This window comes from Delphinapterus leucas, chromosome 13 (assembly GCF_059928025.1).
Source record: "Delphinapterus leucas isolate spDelLeu-1000000601 "Yukka" chromosome 13, BTC_Dleu_Yukka2, whole genome shotgun sequence".
Classification (NCBI taxonomy): domain Eukaryota; kingdom Metazoa; phylum Chordata; class Mammalia; order Artiodactyla; family Monodontidae; genus Delphinapterus; species Delphinapterus leucas.
This window is the reverse complement of record NC_143141.1, coordinates 56518403-56539706: the sequence shown is the minus strand read 5'-3', so window position 1 is coordinate 56539706 and position 21304 is coordinate 56518403. Positions and strand designations below refer to the sequence as shown.

General features: G+C 49.3%; 1 protein-coding gene across 8 annotated transcripts in view; it reads left to right on the top strand.

Moving 5' to 3' along the window:
* EPAS1 (endothelial PAS domain protein 1) overlaps positions 1–21304 on the top strand; it is an 86854-nt gene that overhangs the window by 38561 nt on the left and 26989 nt on the right. Inside the window, exons 2-5 of one of the 8 annotated variants that reach the window (XM_089923203.1) lie at positions 10265–10534; positions 10674–10864; positions 19613–19764; positions 20189–20273. In XM_089923203.1, coding sequence (XP_089779329.1) covers positions 10816–10864; positions 19613–19764; positions 20189–20273 — 286 coding nt within the window. In that variant the 5' untranslated portion in view covers positions 10265–10534; positions 10674–10815. Of the gene's footprint in view, positions 1–8630; positions 10535–10673; positions 10865–12812; positions 13612–18155; positions 18557–19292; positions 19493–19612; positions 19765–20188; positions 20274–21304 lie in introns of those variants that run through there. The other 7 variants (XM_089923202.1, XM_089923200.1, XM_089923205.1 and 4 more) reach the window with 7 other exon arrangements.

Genomic DNA, 21304 nt, shown 5'->3' with positions numbered 1-21304 from the left:
GGGATCCAGAGGAAGTAGGCTGCTGATGGATAGAAGCCCTTAAGGAAAACCCTAAATCAGATCGGGTGCCAGCTGGGGTGTGGGGAAACAGCCTCACGTCCAAGGAAGTGGCACCAAGGAAAAGAGTCTAGCGAGAGTGAAACCTGTAACCTGTGGTGTCTGTAGATGCTGAGAGCAAAGTAGGAACTTTTTTCCTTTGTGAGACAGACATCTCCAAGCAGAGACAAATGATCCCGCTGGGCCTGGTTTGTCGTTGTGGATCTGACCTAGGACAAGAGGGTGACCAGGATGTCCCCTCTGCTGCTTCCCAGACCAAGAGCTCATCAAATTAAGTATCCTTAGAGGGTTTCACCCCCCGATACCCCCGGCTCAGCTAAACCTTGTGAATTTGTGAGAGGGATCTGCTTATGGGCATTTTGGGGAAGGTTGCCTGATTGTCATCAAGAGTATAGGATTTAGGGTCAAATGGCAGGTTTGAGTGCTAGCTCCATCACTGGGTGACACCAGGCATGTCACTAACATGTCCTTGGAGTCTGTTTCGTCATGTGTGAAATAGGGATGATACACTCCTACCTCCCCAGATTGTTTCAGGATTAAGTCAGAGGCAGTGTGATGAGAGTTCTTTATCAAACGACAAGCGCTGCGTGTGGTTCTTTCTTAACTGTAGCAGCAGCAGCCCTTCAGCTTGCTGAGGTTAATTAGTCCCTCAGCTGGAGTCTGCACAGTGGAGGGGTTCGGGCAGTAGCGGGCATCAGAGGCCGGAGAGAACAGTGGGGAGCCAGGCAAATGCTCCTTGTGGACGCACGCTTTCCTCCCGTCTTCGTGGGGAGTCTTCTCTGTCAGTGCACTAGACATGCCGAGATCGGGGTAGGTGGAAAGAAAACCTTATTTTTACACTGGGGCATGAGGTCCTGCAGACCCACAAGAGTGGCCATCTTCACAGAACTGGATTCTCCAGGTTCAGTACGGTTGGTCATCTTTCTTCAGACGTTTTAACCTGGACACTGCATGAGGGGAAGAGGAAGCCCGGGAAAGCCGGTCAGAGGGCAGGGAACGTTGCTGAGACAGTGCGCACACCCCGCTTTCCTTCCCCGGGTATCTCCTTCTGCAGCACTTCCTCTGGGGCTCCACATTCAGTAATGGTGGCCATGATCCTGAAGATGCTGTTACCAAATTCATCTCCTCAACTTTCAGAGGCGATCACGGTGAGGAAGCCATGGGGAGCTGGCGGCAAGCTGGATATGTGTCATCTTGTGTTATAAAAATAAATTAAAAAGCAACACCTGATACAAAGGTAGTTATCATTAGTGTTGTTTATAACAGCTGGAAATTAGAAATCATTTCTGAACATCTGTCAAGCGCATTGTGATCCACCCATACAATATGATATTGCTGGCTGTTAGGAATATTTCTAAAGAGTTCTGTAAAATGTGATAAAATGTTAAATAACAATCATAAATCCAGTGAGAGCTCAGTTCTTTTCTTTATACCTTTCTGTATTTTCAAAATTGCCTGCACTAAATATGCATTACCCTTATTCCACCAAAGCCTTTTTAAAAAGTGATATCTTAAACTAGGTTATGAGATGGTAATGCATAATGAAGGTCTATTTCCAATTGTGTGACACAGCTAGTGCTGCTTGCCAATGGGCTCTCTGTTCACATGTCCTTGAAAAAGTCAGAGCTCAGGGGTTTGGTTCCAGCTCCACACATTCCCATTACCTTTCTGAGCCTCAGTTTTCCTCATCTCTAAAATGGGAATAACGGTACCTGCTCTTTGTATCTTACTGGGCGAGATGTACAGATTAACATATAAAGTGCTTTATAAGGTGTAATGAGTGATACAAATGTAAAGCCGTATTACTAATATGTTGAATAGAGAACCCCGCTAAGGTTTGGGCTTGGTGAAGCTCAGCATAGACACAGATCGTCACTGTCACTCCTGTGCATGCACGCTTTTCCCAGCTGGGCTGGAGACTGCACATGTCCTCAGATGACGTAAGGAGCTGGGTTATCTGGAGCCCCAGATGGGCTACACCTATGGGGCTGCTTGGTAATTGGGTCTGCTGCTGTCTTCCCCAAGGCTGCCTGGGGCCTAGAAGGCCACCAGATAAGCATCTCCAGTGGGCCCCGAGCAGATTTGACCATTAGAGGGCCATGTTGGGTGGGCCCCAGACATTACTGTCAGCTCTGAATGCAGTCCAGGCCCTGTCTTCAGGGACACAGACCACCAGAGTGGGTCAGGGAGCTGGGGGCTTAGCCCCAGGGGAGGGGAGGTGGGGAGGTTGAGAAATGAGACACTTCCCAGGATTCTTCCTTCAGGGCAGGGCTGAGTGAAAATATCTGTTCTTGTTTTAGCCACTCCAGCCCTGACCTCTTCTTTGTACCCCTGCTTTTAGGGCTTTTGATACACTAGTCTGGAGTGTTAGTCTTATCTCTCAGTTGGGCTGTGCTCTCTTTCAGCGCAGAGACCAGGCCTCTCACAGAGGCATGCATCTTGAAGTGTATTGATGCCTTTCCCCCTTGTGGAGTTCTGTCTGATCTGCCCAGTTTCTCCTGAATTTGCTAATGTAATTTCTTCCATTTTGACTGGCTAACTTTGATGCCCTTTCCTCTCCTATATAATATATAATCTATATGATAGATTCCCTTACGCATCACTACTGTCTTCGGCAAACATCAGAATATCCCAGAAAGTTGGCCAACACCACCGTCTTTTAAAATATTTTGCCACTCCTTTGGAATTGCCTTCAGAGCCAAAGACCATTCTTTTCAATACTTTCAATTGTGGCAAGGCCTTATCTTTGAGGGCATATTTTATTCTTTCAAACAACTGAGACCCATCCACAGCCAAGTCTGGTGACTAAAGGGGGTGGCTACACAGGATAAATGTCGTTTGGGGTTTAAAATGATGTATGTTCGGGCTTCCCTGGTGGCGCAGTGGTTGGGAGTCCGCCTGCCGATGCAGGGGACACGGGTTCGTGCCCCGGTCCGGGAGGATCCCGCATGCTGCAGAGCGGCTGGGCCCGTGAGCCATGGCCGCTGGGCCTGCGCGTCCAGAGCCTGTTGCTCCGCAATGGGAGAGGCCACAACAGTGAGAGGCCCGCGTACCGCAAAAAAAAAAAAAAAAAAAAAAGATGTATGTTCTATGAAGTATTATGATTATGAAAAAAAAAAAGATGTATGTTCTATGAAGTATTATGATTGATTTTCTTGTGTGACTCTGAGGTTCTTTCTAAAGGACCTCCCAAAATACTTAGAGCAGTGGCCATTTCACCAGAATAAAGTTTGTACCTTCTCCCGAGGTGGCTGTTTTGAGGGGCTGTTGCCTTTTATGTGGCCTTGCTTCAAGTCTGTCTCCTTATTTTCACTTCTCTCTTTCTGTCAGTCATAGCCTCTGGGACAGTGATGGCCGCATGAGCTCCTAGATAAATAACTGTTTGGTTTATGATGGTGACTCCAAATTAGGTGAGTGTGGCCACAGTGCATGGTAGGGGGAGAGATGTGGTTAGGTTTAAGAAGTAGATCAGGGCTTCAGTCCTCCAAAGACAGGTGATCACAGGCTCAGAAACCTTTTACTAAGCCCTCCAGGTGATTCTTCTGCAGGCTAAAGTTGAGATCCATTGCTCTGCAAAATTGGGACCAATGCCACTGCATAATTTAAATAAGGATCAGATGAGAATGTTTATGAAATGCACCTAGCCCCAGTGATCAGTGAATATCAGTTTCCTTTTCCTTCCACCAACAAAACAAAATAAAACAACACACACAAAAACAGCCTTTTTATTTTAAAGCTGACTGCTTTGCAACAGTGGTTCCCAGCCCTGGCTGCACAGGAGAATCACATGGGAAGCTTCAAAACCCCTTAATAGGCTGCACCGCAGGCTTATTAAATAGGACTCTCTGGGGGTAGGTGTAGAGCCCAGGCATCAGTTTTTTGAGGCTTCTCTAATGATTGCGGTGAGCAGCCAGGATTGAGAAGCACCGGCTTTGGTTCTGCTCTAATTTATTTATTTATTTAAATTTATTTATTTTATTTATTTATTTTTGACTGTGTTGGGTCTTTGTTGCTGTGCGCAGGGTTTCTCTAGTTGCGGCAACCTGGGGCTACTCCTCCTTGCGGTGCGTGGGCTTCTTGTTGCGGTGGCTTCTCTTGTTGCAGAGCACGGGCTCTAGGCATGCGGGCTTCAGTAGTTGTGGCACGCGGGCTTCAGTAGTTGTGGCTTGCGGGCTCTAGAGCGCAGGCTCAGTAGTTGTGGCGCACGGGCTTAGTTGCTCCGCGGCATGTGGGATCTTCCCAGACCAGGGCTCGAATCTGCGTCCCCTGCATTGGCAGGTGGATTCTTAACCACTGTGCCGCCGGGGAAGTCCTGTTCTGTAATTTAATCCATGAAGCAATCAACCCCTATGTGTAGGGCAGCCACTCGTCCTGATCTCTGGGACCTGAAGCTGGCACGTTCCTTCCTTCAGGCAGCCCTCGTGCAGCAGCGGCACAGCCTCAGTGAAGTGTCACAAAAGCCCCCTCCCCATTGCATTTGACCTTCATTTCATCCATTTACAGCCTTCTGTGAATTGGCACCAGCTTAGAATCTCACCACCAGCCAATAGACTGATCCAAGCTGGTTTAATTAGCTTCAGCCTTTCTCCTTAACCTGCTGAAATCCATTCTGCTTCTAAGCCTTCGAACCTTATAGGGAACAGGTGTATTGTTTTGATACCCTGATGGCCCACAGGCATTAGGCATGGGAGCCCTAATCACGCTAAAGATCAGGAGACTATGACTAATTAAGCAAGCAGCCCCATTGGTGCAGTGGGTGACATCTTGGGGGCCGCAAGCCAGGCTGACCAAGAGCTGATAATGGTTCCATTACTGACTTAAGTAGGGATCTCTAAGCCAGGCTTAGAGCAATAACCCCAAAGTTAAGGAGAAGTTTTTAAGAGAATGAAGCTCTGGGCAAAGCGGTTTTTCCCTGGTTGAGTTATAGCATGTGCATGCTGAAGCTTTAGGACCGTCAGTTTTGTCTTATCTTTTGATTGGCTGCCTGGTCCCTAAGTGTTTTTTTTCCCTTAGTTGGGATCAAGTGTTTCAGAATTTGAGTTTTTAACTTGGGGAGAATACGTATAAATTTGTGTATATGAAATGTCCTCCCAAAATGAGAGTAACCGCTTGTTCTCCACCTGTAGCTTGGAGAGAGACATTTATGCAGGCTGGACCTGCAGCTTCTTTTTATGGAGCATTGTAGAGTCACCTCGGATGGCACTGCACCACACGCCCAGCCGTGCGTGATGCAGGCTGCATCCTGCACCGATTCCCCTTCTTCCTACTCACACTCCATTTGAGCTCGGGTATTGTTTCTTAATCCTACACCTAAGGTTCCAGGTCTTTTTCCGAGGTGAGTGGGTGCTCACCTAAGGGCAGCATCTCCCCCCTACCCCACCATGGAGTCTTTATGTCACTGTATCTTTTCCAAATCGTCACCCTTCTCGTCTTCCTGTAGTGTACATGGACATCCAGTTGGTGGGAAGGTATCTAACACAGCCTGGTCCATGTTGAAGGTAGACAATAAATAGCAGTTTCCTTGCTGCCAGGGGAGAACCTTTGATCTTGGACCCAGAAGAACTAGGTTTGAGACAATGTCTTTTAGCAAGTCACTCTACCTCTCGAAATCTCCACTTCTTCATCTATTAAATGGGGATAGGAGTTTCTCTCTCTCAGGCCTTTTGTGAGATTCACATGAGATAAAGTGTAAAAAATGGGCTTTCTGCACCCCTCAGACACTGTAAGGTATTGCCACTTGTCCTTCTAGGATCAGCTGGACTCCTGCCTCACTGGGTAGCCTGCCCTGACCTTGTTTGCTGACATCAGCTTGTTTCTTATCTTAACCACCTATCGTGCTTATTGCCTGTGTTTATTTCTCTGGTTCATGGGCATGTTTCAACTTGTTGGCTCCCCCAACAGACTGCGTACTCCTCGAGAACAAGGAGTGTGCACCTCCACAAGGTCCGGAACGGAGCTCAGTAAACACTTCTGGGTCCACGCAAGACACAGTCAGCCAGGGCCACATTCATGTGGTGTGTTCCATATACCATGTATTGTGCAGGAGCCCCCTGTGGTCTCAGGAGGACCACCAAGAAAGACAGGAGCAGGGACTTTGTAGAAAGAGCAACTGGAGTAAGAAATACATTTCTGAGTCTTTTCTGATGATCCGGAAAACTTAGATAAAATATCTTTTTACAAAAAAACCAGAGAATTCTAATATGCCATGTCTAGAATTATCATTAAAAAAAAATTCTGGTCTATTGCAGTGAATTCTAACACCCATCTAGGGAGAGAAAATAAGGCACAATGAAGCCTCGTTGACCTAAGAAGGGTCAGCTGCATGACCCAACAAACGAATCAAAATCAGCCTGACCAACAAATACACCTGCAGCCCTGAGACAGCGTTGACTTGGCAATGAGCAGCTGTAGGGCCAAAGTCTGACCGTGACTAATGCTCAGATTAGCCTGGCAGCGGGATCATTACTTTCTGTCTTGAGGGTTTCATTGGTGGAGAGCTTTCTAGTACTTCCAGTCCTTCTACCCTCATCTCATTTGATCTTGACAAAGAAGACACGAGATGGCTCCCATTTCAGAGATGAGGCAGTCAGGGCACCGAGAATGCATTTTCTTGTTCAACATCAGATAGCTAGATAGTGTGTGGCCAGCATGTTAAGACACCAGTCCTCCTAACTTCCCGTCCCCTGATCCGTTGGCTTGAGAGGCCCAACCTGTGGTAGATGGGGTGAGGAAGTCACCTGGGTGCATCAGTTAGGCCAAGGCAGGTCTCACCTTTACACTTAGCATTAATTATTCTTGTTCTTCCGTGTTGCTAATTCAATATGGCAGCATTACACATGTTTGTCTGTTCTTCCCAGAGTCAGCGTTAGACAGATATCTCTGGGCTGTGTCAAGGTTAACTAGATAATCCAATTAAAGTCATGCTGGCCCCAGAGCACAACTGCAAAAACAAGGTAGCTAAAGTGGAGTGCAGACTTTTAAACCAAGAGACTGCATGTGATTCTCAACCTTTCTTTTTCTAAACGTTAAGATGTTGCTGTTTCTTTATTTCTTGCTAAAGCCACTACCTCCAACTGTTAAGCAGTAGAAAGAGTATGTATTGGCCTGAGAAGAGGTGGGTTCTAGCCCTAGCTCTACCACTAATTAGCAGAACTGCCCTAAGTAAGTAACTTAACCTGGTCGGGCCTCAGTTTCCAGATCTGTGAAATGGGGACAACAGCAGTGCCTGCCTTGCCCATCTCATATGCAGGGGGTGAGGATGGAATTAGACAGGGAGCACCCACATGTCTCAGGACTTCTAAGTGTCTGCTCACTGACTGTACACCCTCCAAGAGCTTATGTAGGCACTTGCTTTGTGACCTTGAGAAGTTACGGATGATGTCTGAGCCTCAGTTCCCAAGTGTGTAAATATGCTCACAATACCTACCATAATTGTGTTGTTAAGAGGATTATAATGAAGTAATATACGGAAGGTTCTCGGTGCAGCACCTGACACAAAAGTGGGTGTCAATAAACATTTGTGTGGCCAAGGGAACGTAGTAGGAGCCAAATCTCAAAGGCCACTGGCAGACAGAGCACCGACTCCAGACGGCCTTTTCCTTCCCTGGCTCTTCCACTTCAAAGAAGGGGCAATGGCAAAGGGAAGCGCTGTGCATGCAGACACTGATGTAAATGTCACATCGATGTAAATGTGCTGGTATCTCTTTCACCCAGGAGGCCATCTCTAGAGGCCCCTAATGGCTGGTCATGCGTTGATGATGCTTCTGTTGGGGAGCACGACGGTTGTGCTGGAGAGTGGAATCCAGTGTCCTAAAGACGCTGGCTCTCATGACACGCAGGTGTGATGGGTACTGTTGTAGCATCCTGTCCCCTTCCCACCCTCCCTTCCTGGGCCAGGATGCGTGCAAACCTCGAGCAACTGTTTTCACTCCACAATCAGAGGTCAGGATTAAAATGCAAATGAGAGGGACTAGTATACAAACTGCCACTACAGGCTGGAGGAAGAGCAGGGTGATCCTAAGGGCGGGTTCTGAAGGCGCGGGGTGCAGGGACGAGAGTTCTGAGAGCTGGAAGTCAGGGGCAGAGGAGGAAACGTGCATTGGGTGAAGGAAACAGAAAAGGGAGATAGGACAAGAAAAACAATTTCACTCGTTTCACAATTTTTCTGAAGGTTCTTCCTGACCATTAACAGCTGTTGGAGTTTCCTCCTGCAGTCTGAGTCTATGATGCTTGATCCATCCAAGGAGCTGGTTGTTTTGTTGTTCTAAAATGAAGCATGTGGTAAAGTCAAAACAGTGCCTCTGCCCCACATCTTGGCGGTTTGAGAGGCGGCGTGTCAACATTCCGGGAATCCCAAAATACTGAATTTTCAGTCCAGATAACAGGCCGCACAGCCAAACAAAAGGAGAAGCAGCCCCTGGTTTTGGAAGTCGCAGGAGAGAGGATAGACAGAGCAAGCTGGAGCGGGTTGGGTGAGGCCTTGAGAGCCGTGAACTGCGTTGGACACCTTTTTAAAAAAATAAAGACAAACTTGTTTATTAAACAAGAAATACAGGTTTGTTTTTTTTTTATAGAAACATAAGAAAATACAGAGAAGCACTAAGAAAAAAATTCCTCCTAACCTCACTGACCTGACACTGTAACATTTTTGAGCCTAGGGAGGCAAGACATCATTGATGGAGAGGAGCCCGGATTCCGGGGCCCAGCTGCCCGGTGCAAAGCCCCACTTTCCCATTTACCTGCGCAGAGGCTGCAGGTGAATTACAGCAGTCTCCCCTTATCCACAGTTTCACTTTCTATGGTTTCAGTTCCCCACAGTCAACCCCAGTCTGAATATATTAAATGGAAAATTCTAGAAATAGGCAATTCATAGGTTTTAAGTCTCATGCCATTCTGAATAACATGATGAAGTGTCCCACCATCCCATTCAGGACATGAATCATCCCTTTGTCCAGCGTATTTGTGCTGTTTACGCTACCTGCCCATTAAGTATAGGAAAAAACATAGTACAGGTAGGGTTCGGTAGTATCTACGGGGTCAGGCAGTCCACTGGGAGGCTTGGAATGAATCCCCCGTGGATAAAGGGGGACTACTGTACTTAGTCTCTATGGACCTGTTTCCTCATCTGTAAATTAGGGGTAATAATAACAACTACTTCCAAGGGTAGTTGTGAGAATTAAAGAAGCCAGTGCAGTAGCGCTTAAGACAGTCCCTGGAACATAGTAAGTACCATATACATGATAGCTGTAAGAATAACAGTTGTTAGTATAGGAAGTGTTATGTATAATACATTTCCATGAAAATAGGATTATACTGTACTCCTTTGTAACATTTTTACTCTCACGATGATCTTTTCATGAATATATTTGTTATTGATATTAGCTAACATTGACTGCTTACCATTGGGATAGGCCTGGCACTAAAGACTTTACAGAAGTTGGGGGCTTCCCTGGTGGCACAGTGGTTAAGAATCCGCCTGCCAACGCAGGGGGCATGGCCTTGAGCCCTGGTCTGGGAAGATCCCACACGCCGCGGTGTAACTAAACCCGTGCACCACAACTACTGAGCCTGTGCTCTAGAGCCCGCAAGCCACAACTGCTGAGCCTGCGTGCCACAACTACTGAAGCCTACGCACCTAGAGCCCGTGCTCCACCAACAAGAGAAGCCCGTGCACCGCAACGAAGAGTAGCCCCCGCTCGCCGCAACTAGAGAAAGCCCGTGAACAGCAACGAAGACCCAACGCAGCCAAAAATAAAATAAATGAAAAATAAATTTATATTAAAAAAAAGATTTTACAGAAGTTATCATATTCAATCCTCACATTAACTCTGTGAGGCAAGTACTGTATTACCACTTTACAGATGAGAAAACTGAGGCTAATCAGGTTAAATAATATAAACGTACAGAGCTGGTGAGTGGCCCTCTGTCCTGCAAGGAGAAGGAAAATGAGGCCTGCTGGTAGCCTGTCCTGGCAGGATTAAAGAGGAATCGTGTTTGTGCTCAGTCCTTTTTAACCCTCAGCAGGTGTGCACGTCGGGACATCAGACTGACGGGTGTCTGGCTGACTGTTCTTGGGCTCTAAGTGGCATTTTCGATTTTTACGGTGGAAATCACTCTCTGATACGAAATGGGATCTAAGGTCCTGTACTGGGCTTCATTGTCTCTGAGAGCATTTTATCTAGAAGCAGATCTTCATCTTGTTCTCCAGAGGCTTTGACACAGCCACCTGGGCCACTGGCCACAGCTTCCTCACCCTTCCCTCTCCGTCCCTGGGCATTCACCTCAGTCCCCAGATGGCCCTGGACCAGGTCCCAGGCATTGCCAGTGGATTGATTCAATCAGCAAGGCTTTGCTCAAACCCCACCCACGTGAAGCCCTGTTGTGGACTCCATGGCGCGCAGGAGGGGAAGGCGGCCGAGAAGACACGAGACACGTGAAGGCAGAGCTGACAGTACAGAGCTGACTCTCCGCGGCTCAGGTGACTGGCGTGAGCCCGCGTCAGCTCATCGGGAGGGTCCGGCCGTGCCGTGGGTGGGGAGTCCCGGGGATGTCGTGACCAGGGGTGTGATGGGCTGACAAGTGACGTGCTAGAGACTAACCCCTGCCTCTCGATGTAGGAGTAGCTCGGAGAGGAGGAAGGAGAAGTCCCGAGATGCTGCCAGATGCCGGCGGAGCAAGGAGACGGAGGTCTTCTACGAGCTGGCCCACGAGCTGCCCCTGCCTCACAGCGTGAGCTCCCACCTGGACAAGGCCTCTATCATGCGGCTGGCCATCAGCTTCCTGCGTACACACAAGCTCCTGTCCTCAGGTGAGGCTGCGGGCCCCCGGGTTCCTTCCCCACGTGCCCTCGCACGCAGGAGGCGCCACTGGGCCAGAGTTGGAAGGCCACTGTCACAGAGGGAAGGTCTTCCTCCCCGGGAACGCGCACTCTGCAGATCTCTCACCCATAGAAACGCCGTCATTGGCGCTTCGTTCTCTTGCGTTGAACATCTTTCCAGCAGTGGCCTTTGCACTGAGTACAGCCACGGACTGAAGAGCAAGGGCAGGACCAGGGGAGTGCTTGGAAGCTGAGGGGACAGAGAGGGCTGCGAGGATGAGGGCAGCTTTTGCTGGCTCCCCGGTTCCCGTGCTCTGGCTGTCAGACCCACACTCCAGTCGAGGGTGAGTGAATCCTTAGGAAGCATCTTAGTGCTTATCCGCTGGCCACTTTCTCCAGAGCGGAGGTGCGCCCATAGGATCTTTCCCTCTTACTAGCCAGGATGCCAGGCAAAGTATGCAGTGTCTCTGCTCTTAGTTTCCTCATCTGTTAAAAGGGGTTAAAATACTTACTGCATGGGGTGTCTTTAAGCATTAACTGAGAGAAAGTTTGTAAAGCACCAGACCCAGCCACGCTACTCACCGGGGAGCCCCTGACAGGTAACAGTCTCCCCTCAGAACCAACTAATTCTCACCTCCCCTGATAATCTCTGCAAGTCTCAAGTTCACAAAACTTTTTTTATCCCCTTAGAGCTCACCTTCTTCAAAATACCATTTCCTGTTAGTCCTGACCAGAAAGAGGTGGCCTGGGGATTCTGCCAGTGGCAGGTCTGATGCAACAGTCCCCTCTAGTCTGCCAGTTTCTTAACAAAACCAGACAGCGGGCAGTGCCCCTCCACACCCCACCTGGCTGTGGCACAGCAGGTGGCAGCATCCAAGGTGGTGAGTGGAGGAGGACGGGCAAGGGAAGGTTCTCTCGTGCTGGCTTTTCAGTGTTCCTGAGTGAGCCGTGTGCCTTGGAGTGGGGTTGACTCTGCCATCCTGTTATGAAGTGGCTATTCTGGGAAAGAAACCCAGAGCAGAGGGAATCTAGTGTGAGGCGGGGAGGCCAGACCGGCATGTGCTATTCCGGGCCCTGGAGCACAGGAAGGATATGGGGGGAAGACTTTCAGAAAGTAGGACGACAGCTCAGTGGATCCAAGGGTTGGAGGGCTAACCCTGGACTGCAAATCTAAAGAGTCTCAAGAAAGAGCAGACAGGAGGGAGAGAACCCAGGGCAAAGACTTGCTCTATAAATACTTTGAAAGAAACAGTGCAAGACAATGGCAGACTTGTCACCCTAGATGCTACAGGAAGAGGGAACTATGGGCTGAAGTATAAGAAAGGCTTGGAGATGCCATCGCAGGACACGTGTGTACTTTTTTCCTTTAAAGAAGCTTGTCCTCCAGGACAGGTGAGGGCAGTGTCCGGTAGTGTCGGAATCATCTTTACATCTGCACAGAGTAGGGAGTGGAGGACTTAATGACTAAACGGAGACCCCCTCCCCACACCCAGAAACACCTCAACTTCCCTGTTACAATACTTGGGATTCCCCTCTTAGACACCGATTTCTTTGGGTTTGTCGCTGCTTCCTTCCACCACCACCCCCCCTGTTCCTCCACCAGCAGGGAGCCCCGAAAGGAGTAATACATTAATCCTGGGACATCTCTCTGATTGAATTTGGACTTGTAGGATGTTTCTCCTCATTTCACAGATGATGAAAAGTGAGGCACAGCGAAGTTAAGGTTGCTCCAAGTCACACACTTAGCGCCTGGAGTTCAAGTCCTTTTGAATCCATGGGAAGAGAGACATGGAGGGCAGGAGCATTCTGCAAACCTGGCCAGGCGGAGATGTCGATGAGGGCTGAGGACTGGGGGAAGGGGAGGGTTCTCCCTTGGAGGAGGAACCAAAGTTAAACAGAGGCACCAGGGGCTGGCCCTGAGCATTGGGGTCTGCAGGAGGTCCTCCCACACTCAGTGACTGTTTCTACCCTTGCTCTTGGTGCACGGCCTTGGTTTCCGAGCTCTCCCATGCATAACCGTCCCCCTCAGTGGTTCAGGGTTGGCTTGGACAGGACACATATTGGAGGCTCTGAGCACATCTGCCTGCATGTGTGCTGGCGTGAACCCCCTGTGTGCCAGATATGCCCAGGGAGATAGGACCAGAGTGGCCACAGCGAGACATCAACACATCCCCTCCCAGGGCGGTTGCAAGTGTGGAAGCAAAGTGCCTGTGCTCTGGCTGGGCTTGGCCCTGGACTGACCAGAGCCCTCAGCGTGTCAGCTCTGGTCCTCTCAGTCCCGAGGAAAGAAATTACAGAAAAGGATAAAAAGTGTCCACATTTGGCCATCTGGTCTGGGTGTCCTTGAAGGAGCAGTTCTCATAAAACATGCATCACCTGGGGGAGGAGGAGATGGATGGCTTTCTGTACCTTCTCTTCCAGGCCGCTGCCACACATTCTTTAGACCAATTGTTGTTATCGTTTTTAGGAATTGTATGCGAGACAGGATCTTGTTCTTTTTAAATCACATTTTGCTTCTTCAAAACATGCAATGCAGCGAAAAGGAGTACAGGATTTGTGGACAGTTGGACCTGCCCTGGAACCTCAGTCGGGCTGCCTTCCTTCTCTGCAGCCTTGTGAGAACCTCTTGACTACCTTTGAGCTTTACTTTCTCATCCGCACAAAGAGGATACCAGTACTTACCGTGGACATTGGATATGAAAGCCCTTTTCCTCTTGCCTGCCACATATGGGCTCTCAGTAAGTTATAGCTTAAGAGATAAAACTTACTATGAACAAGCAAATTGATTTATAATAAGAGTAGTCTTCTGGAAAAAATGATGTAAATGAAAACCCAGTGTAAGCCCTTACTGTCCTCTTACCACCTTCTGGCAATTTCTAGCAAAATGCAGAGTTGCCGAGCTTTCCCAAGTCAAAACAAACCACAGATCCATTATTGAAGCATTTCTAACAAAGGTGAGCGCCGATGTTGGCTCACTTTATGATAGGAAATAGCTGGTTGCATACCTCAGAGTTCAAAAGGCTAAAAAAGACCAGGTTTTGCTTTAGAAAAGTTTCTTCTTTACTTAGTAACACGTTTCCCTTTGATTTTCACAGTAGGCTGTTCTGTGTGGGAATGTTGGAGAGGAAACCTCAATGCTGAGAAATTCAGGCTGGGAGTCTGGGCGGCCGATTGAGATTTGTATCACAGGAAGCAAACTGAAACAATAGCTTTATGATATTAGCTTCCACGCTGGGCCGAGAACAGAACACACTCTGACGGGAACATCAGTGGAAATACCACTTGATTGTCTTAAATCCTCTTTCAAGAGGAGCTCCGCAAACTGTAACCAGATGAGGTTCACTCCTGCATTCAGGCAGCCTTAAACAGTGGTAGCTATGCAGAGCTGGCTTTTCACTATAAAATTGATTTTTGGCTTCCCCCATACTCATATGAGGTAAAATCAAATTCATTTTACATGAGAGCTAGAGGTCAATGTGCAGCAAGCTTTCTAAGACAAATGTCAGGTTTATTATTAATTCATTGGCATTTGCTTAGTGAAGACATCAGTCTTAACAAGAGATCATGATTTCCTCGTCTCTAGACTACTAAGGGAAAGACATTAAAATGTGGGACAAGTGATTTTAGTTTTTTGCCATGACCTTTTCATGCAGGAGAGAGTGAGGCCAGAGGGAAAATTGTGGAGGCAGATATGGTTTCTGGTGCCCTCTTAGGTCCCCCCGTTCAGACTTCTTTTCCCAGGCTTTCACCTCTACTTTTTTTTTTTTTTTTCCTGTCTCACCCCCTTGCCCCACTCACCTTCCAAACCAAGGCCTTTTTCTGTCCTGTTTGGTGAAGAGCTGAGAGGCTGATTCATGCCAGAATGTTAATGGCTGAGAGCAGCTAATCGTACAATCTCTTCTAGAGATGCTTTGTTCAGATCATTCCCTTAACTTAAACCAAAAAACTCTGGTCAGTCAGCAGGTATGTACTGACCCCAGCCCAGCGTGACATCTTATGAAGGGTAACACAGAGAAGTGAGATAGGATAGTAAGTTATGCACAGAATAAAGGAATGAATTTCTAATGGTGGACTTTCAAAGCCCTTTGGGAGGCCTGCAAGGTCAGATAAAACACAGTGCCTTCTGCCAAAGATGTGAGGGTAGCCCAAGCCTACTACCAGGCAATGGTGGAGTTTAAAGGTGGGGCTAATGACCCAGTAAGTAACTCAAAAATAGTTTCCTCGGGCTTCCCTGGTGGCGCAGTGGTCGAGAGTCCGCCTGCCGATGCAGGGGATATGGGTTCGTGCCCCAGTCCGGGAAGATCCCACATGCCGCGGAGCGGCTGGGCCCGTGAGCCGTGGCCGCTGAGCCTGCATGTCCGGAGCCTGTGCTCTGCAGCGGGAGAGGCCACAGCAGTGAGAGGCCCGTGTACCGCAAAAAAAAAAAAAAAAAAAGTAGTTTCCTCATGGCTTGACTGGGTCTGCTTTTACAGTCAGCACACCCATGGCTGGGTGTAGTTGTGGGTCTATGGGCCGGAGGGAAGAATTGGTGTAAGAGGAAAGCCCTTTCGTTGATAACTACCCGGTGACACATCTGCACAGCACATCTGCACCAGGAGGATCACATCAGGGTGGTTTGAAGACCAGTCAAAACACTCCTGGAACTTCCCAGACTAGGAACAGAGGTAAAATAACCCTGGTGGAATAAAAATGCACCCTGACCAGCAGCCCTGGGACGATCTGGTCCCAGAGGCCCGGTCAGGAGCGTTTGCCCTGCCACCTGCCCGCTCGCCCCAGACGCCCAGCTCCTGCTGCCCCTCGGGTCCCGTCCCCCCTCCACCCCCCGCGTGGTGCTGCCTGAAGGAAATGCGCGGTGCTCCGGAAAAAGTGCTCCGAAACCTCAGCCCGCGCATATCCTGGCTGTGGGGAGTCATCAAAGCCTGTTTACCAGGGCTATTTTTAGCATTAAAGAACCTTGTTGTGCTCCTGGGCCCAGCATGCTGCATCTCTGCAGAGTGCCTCTGATCTGCATGACCCACCTCTCTTCTTTGGGGTCAGACCCTGAAAGGTCCTGGGAAGCAAGTAACTGAGACCTGGAGCCCAAGGCAATTTAAAGACCCTGCTGAGGGTTTATGGAGCACCTACTGTGGGTTCCTCTTTATTCGGCACCAAGGGTCTCTTCTGGATTGTTGTGCAGCCTTACGGCGGTTCATCTTTCTCTTCCCCACCAGTCTGTGGATTCCTTGAGGGAAAGGATGCTCTTACACCTGACTTTGCCTAGGACAGGCCTGAGCATCTAGTAAGCATCACTTGTTGACAGATGACCTGACTGATCTCCTGCTTCGTGCCCAGCATGGGGCAGACATGTAGCAGGAGCACAATAACTGCGTAGTGAATGAAGGAATTTTCTATGTGCTTAGCACTGAGTCAGAGATTAATGATCCCATCGGAAGATGTGATGCTCCCGAGAAAGAGCAGAGGAGAAGGCAGAGCCGTCTTCAGCTGGATGATGTGCCTGAGCCCTCGGCCCCTCGGGTGAAGGGCTGCATCCGGCCCCGCAGTTTCCACCCTCAGCTCCAGGCTGACAGCACGCTGGCCAGGTTCCTTCCGAAGCCCCCAGGAGTATAGGCAGGTGCTGCGGCAGCAAAGCCTCCCACAGACGAAAGAGGCCTTGCTGTCCCAGGGTTCCTGGGGGCCGGCCTGCTGGCTTCCTGGCCCCCCAGCCCTGGTGACTTCAGTTCCAAGATGTTCTGTTTCCATTCGTGGGCCCTGTGCACCCCTCTCCCTCCCTCCTGGAGGCCAGCTGGCCAGCTGCTACAGCCAATTTCGCCACCTCCTGGAAGCAAGTGTACTGGGCACGGATGGAAACCAGTTTGGCTGTGTCGGAACTGTTAAAAAACAGGAAATTTTAAGCAGAACTATTTCCTCTGGGCCTAGTTAACCCAAATAGGGTTGTCTTGGGATTACTCCAGATTTTGAAGTCAGTGTTGCCACTGAGATCAAAGACATTGAAGAGAAGAAAATCTCAATAGGCCAGAAATCACAGGGCTGGCCTCTGCTGTCTGGAGAAGGTGCTCACCCCTCTGGTGTGATTTTTAACAGTGCTGAAAACCTCTCCTCACCCATCCCCCAAATAGGTCACCACCCGCCAAACTTGGTTTTCCCGGCATTAGGGTCGCTCGTAGGACCTTGAGTTAAGGCATTGATTCTCCACCTGTGGTCTTAGGGCCACCAGCATCCATATCACGTGAGAACTTGTTAGAAAAGCACATTCTCAGCCCCCAATCTGAGACCTACCGACTCAGGAACTCTGGGCAGGGGGCACATCCAGGGTGGCTCCATGACTCTGTGTGACCTGTGCGGTCCCGCACAGAAGGGCCCTGGGCATGGTTTAATGTTTCAGCAAGAGGCCCCACATTCTTACTTTGCCCTGGGCTCGGAAATCCTTGTTTTAGCAAGTTTTCTCAGTGGTTCCGGTGCACGCTCCAATTTGAAAGCACTGAGTCAAGTCATGGTCTCTCCTGCAGCCCTTGTTTAAATATAGGTGTTAACCCAGAGCACGAACATTGACCGAGGCACCACCCACACCTGGAACTTTGGTTCGCTGTCATCAGTTCAGCTAACCAGTTAGATGGCAGGTGCCCGAAGCAGGGATCAAGTGTGGGTATGTGTGTGGTTAAAAAGGCCGTTCCCAGACAGTCTCCCCTCCCATAGGCTAGCCACCTGAATCAGGTTATGAAGAGGAAAGAATGTCCCTCATTCCATTCTCCCATTTTAGCAAAACAGAGGGAAGTCACTAGGCTACTACTCACTCTTTATGGCCCAACTCTTGGCTCTAAAGGCTGGCCTGTCCCTGGGCAGCATGAGTGACCTCGGCACATTCACCGATCCTGCGTCCTGAAGGTGGACGGTCCACAGTGGTGCCACTGAGGCCCCTTGGTAGGAACATCTTCTAATTTGGATTTGTTCTTCTTGAGGAATAACAGCGTATGGCCCAGAGCTTAAATTTAGGAGCTCAAGGGAAAAGAGAACCAAATAAATCCAGTGCCCTTCCAGAAAGGCCCTTGAACCTCATTTCACAGCATCCATGTGTCCCTTGCCAAGTGGCCCATAAATGCATTGCAGTTTACATTCCCTAGAACAGTCTCAGTTTGAAAGACTCCTTTTTTTTTGGTTAAGCGAATGTTAACGTTTATAAGTGACAAATTATTCTCTAATCCTCTTGTTCTGTAAATTAAGGGAGGCATACTGGGCTTGATGTTTGTACTGGATGAATAGAAATTTTTATAAGTGAATGTATATTTGGAGTTAAATAATGAGCTAGGAGAAGCGGGGCTGAAATAAAGTCTGTGGTCTGAGCCATAACAGCCAAGGGTCTGGGGCCTGAGAGCTGTATTTGCTGGGACAAGAGCTGAGTCTGCCTTTTGCACATAGCAGAGGTATACTTCATAGGCCAAGGTTCCTCAAAGCGCTTGGCTGGGGAGTGGACGCCTTCCCAGGTTGCCCCTAGCAACCACCTCTGCAGCCTGCCACCAGCACAGCAGCAGCAGCCACCTCACGTGGCTTCACACCTCTGGTCCTCACTCCAAACCACCTTGCACACCACTGCCAGATGAATCTCCCCAAAGCACTGCTCCAGGCCACTGGACCCACGTCGTGAGGCCAGTCGATAAGTCTGGGAAGTGGACCCTCCTCTTCAGCCAGGTGGGCCTGTTCTCCGTCCCTGGAGGGAGCTTTCTCCAGGCTCTGCCACCTCTATGCTTTCCAGTGTCGGCCCAACCCACTAGGCCCAGAAAGCCCTCCTTTCATTTAACAGAGTGAGATCCCTGTTTTTCACGCGTGTCTTCAAATGCCCTTCTTTAAACAGTTGTCTCTGACCACCCCAAAGCGACCCCCTCTTCCTATGAACCCTTCAGCACTTACTGTCTGTATGCCTCTTGGGTGCCCAATTCTGTCAACCTGAGGTTTTTACTTAGATTTGTGTCTCTGTGTGCCACACAGCCCCCGTCCAGGTTTTGAGCAATCTGAAGGCGGTGACAGTGTCATAGAGGGGCAGAAGGGAGAGGGAATCATGATAGTTGGTACGTTTTAGGCATTTTACATACGTATTTAACCCTTACAGGCCAAAGAGATGGGAACTATTATCTCTATTTAGCTGAGGAAACTAATATTCAAAGAGGTTGTTACTTACGCAGTGTCATAATAGCCTAGCAGGAGGAATAGTCCAAAGCCTATGAGTGGTTACGAGTGTGGCTTCTGTATTCAGCTGCCTGAGTTCACTAGCTACAACCTCTATAACCTTGGGCAAATGACTTAACCTCTCCAGGCCTCATCTGTAAGATGAGACCAAAAAATAGTACTTGCCCCACAGGTGTCTTGAAGATTATATAGCATGCTCAGTGCAGTACCTGATATGCTGTCCTTGTTCAACATCCATTAGGGAAAATTATCGGGCTGACTACTCCTGTAACTGCCTTTGCACCTGTGACCACGACCGCTGCCACTGCCACTGGTACCACAAGTATGCGGCCACAACAACCGTACTGCCCGCAAAGCTCCTGTCAGGTTGTCCTCTGTGCAGTGGTGTTCATCAGATGTCTGCTGCTTGAGCCTGTGGTGGACACTTGGATGGTTGGCAGTGTGCGTTTCCAGAAAAATCCACTTAATGCCTTTGAGCCATCCTTGGCAGACATCCGTCCGTGCCAGTCACATCTGCCTTAACACATTGATGCAAGCCGTCCAACCCCTGTCTCTTTCCAGTTTGCTCTGAAAGTGAGCCTGAAGCTGAGGCTGACCAGCAGATGGACAACTTGTACCTGAAAGCCTTGGAGGGCTTCATTGCCGTCGTGACCCAAGATGGCGACATGATCTTTCTGTCAGAAAACATCAGCAAGTTCATGGGACTCACACAGGTGACACCCTCCTCTGGCTCTTTCAGAAAGGGAGGGAAAGCGTTTCCACTTGGGGGTAGAAATTAGTGGAAGGTTCTGATCACATCCCTCCTGACCTCTCCTTGCATATGCCCACCCTGCTTCTCTCTGATTTCAAGCCTCAAACCTCAGGAACACACTGAGAACCCCTGGCATTGGGCTTAGCATTGCTGATGGCCACCCTGGTGGACAGCTCTGCCGACTGGATTAACAGAACCACCCTTGTGAACCACATCCATCATGAAGTCTGTTACACTGGTGTGTCTGTGGACCTGTGGAGTGGAACATGAGAAGACCTGATTTAGCCTCCTCCCTCTCTCCAAATGTGAAAAGGGGGCCCAGCTTCCTCTTGGAGACTTCTTCTTCAGTGTTAGGAATAATGAAGCCCAACCTTGTTTTGAAACAGGTGGAGCTAACAGGGCACAGTATCTTTGACTTCACTCATCCCTGTGACCACGAGGAGATCCGTGAGAACCTGAGTCTCAAAAATGGTAACGTATTCTTCATTGCGTTTTTCTTTTCTTTTCACACCACCTGGGAGGGGATCTGCCTTATCTTTGTCTGCAAATGTAGGATGGTTGGAACATGGCCATCATGATCTAAAAACACTGACATCCATAAAAAAACCCAGCAGAGCCTAGGAGATGAGATTGAGGGCCCTGGAAGGACCTAGTACTGAGAAGGATCTCTTGCTGGCTCTTCCTGGGGCCTGATTGTCACACTCCTAGGGCACTCCTTCAGGTTAGGACACTGTCTCCAGAAGGTTTCATCACCTGAGCATCCAGCATCTCTGCCAAATGACACCACCCAAACCAATCAGCTCATCTGTGCCAAAATGTTCATGGGAACCGTTGTGGTTGTCCCTAAGACAGTTGTGTAACAGACTGCCCCAAACATAGTGGCTTAAACAGTACTTTTATTAGCTCTCATGATTCTGCGGGTTCTGTGGGTGGTTCTTTTGCTCCATGTGATGTCAGGAGGCTGGACTTGGTGGGATGACCAGAGGGTTCGCCCACACCCCTGGGACCTTGTGGCCGGTAGCTGGAGGCTGGGGCTCAGCTGGGATGCGGGCACGGCTGGACCTCCCTCTCACTCTGTGAGGTATCGGAGCCTCTCCCTCTCCACATGGGGTCTCCAGGGTAGCCAGACTTCTTACATGGCAGCTCAGGGCTCCCCCAAAGTGCAAAAGTAGAAGCTGCCAGGCTCTCCGAAGGCTTAGTCCTGAAACTGGTACAGCACCACTCTGCCCCATCCTGCTGTTAGAGTGAGTTACAGGCCAGCCCCATTCACTGTGGGAGGGAACTACAGGAGGCCCTGAATACTAGGAGATGTGGCTCATTGGGGCCACCTTTAGAGACTAGCTACCCCGGGAGCCAAGGAAGGAATCTGGCCTCCTGGTGATAAGAAATGGGACAGGTAGCTTTTGATGGAGAAGAGATTTATAAGGTCTCGTGCACTGCACCCCCCCTGTGGGGCCTCCAGCAGATGCCAGTGGATTGAAGGGCCTATACAAGCAGAAAGC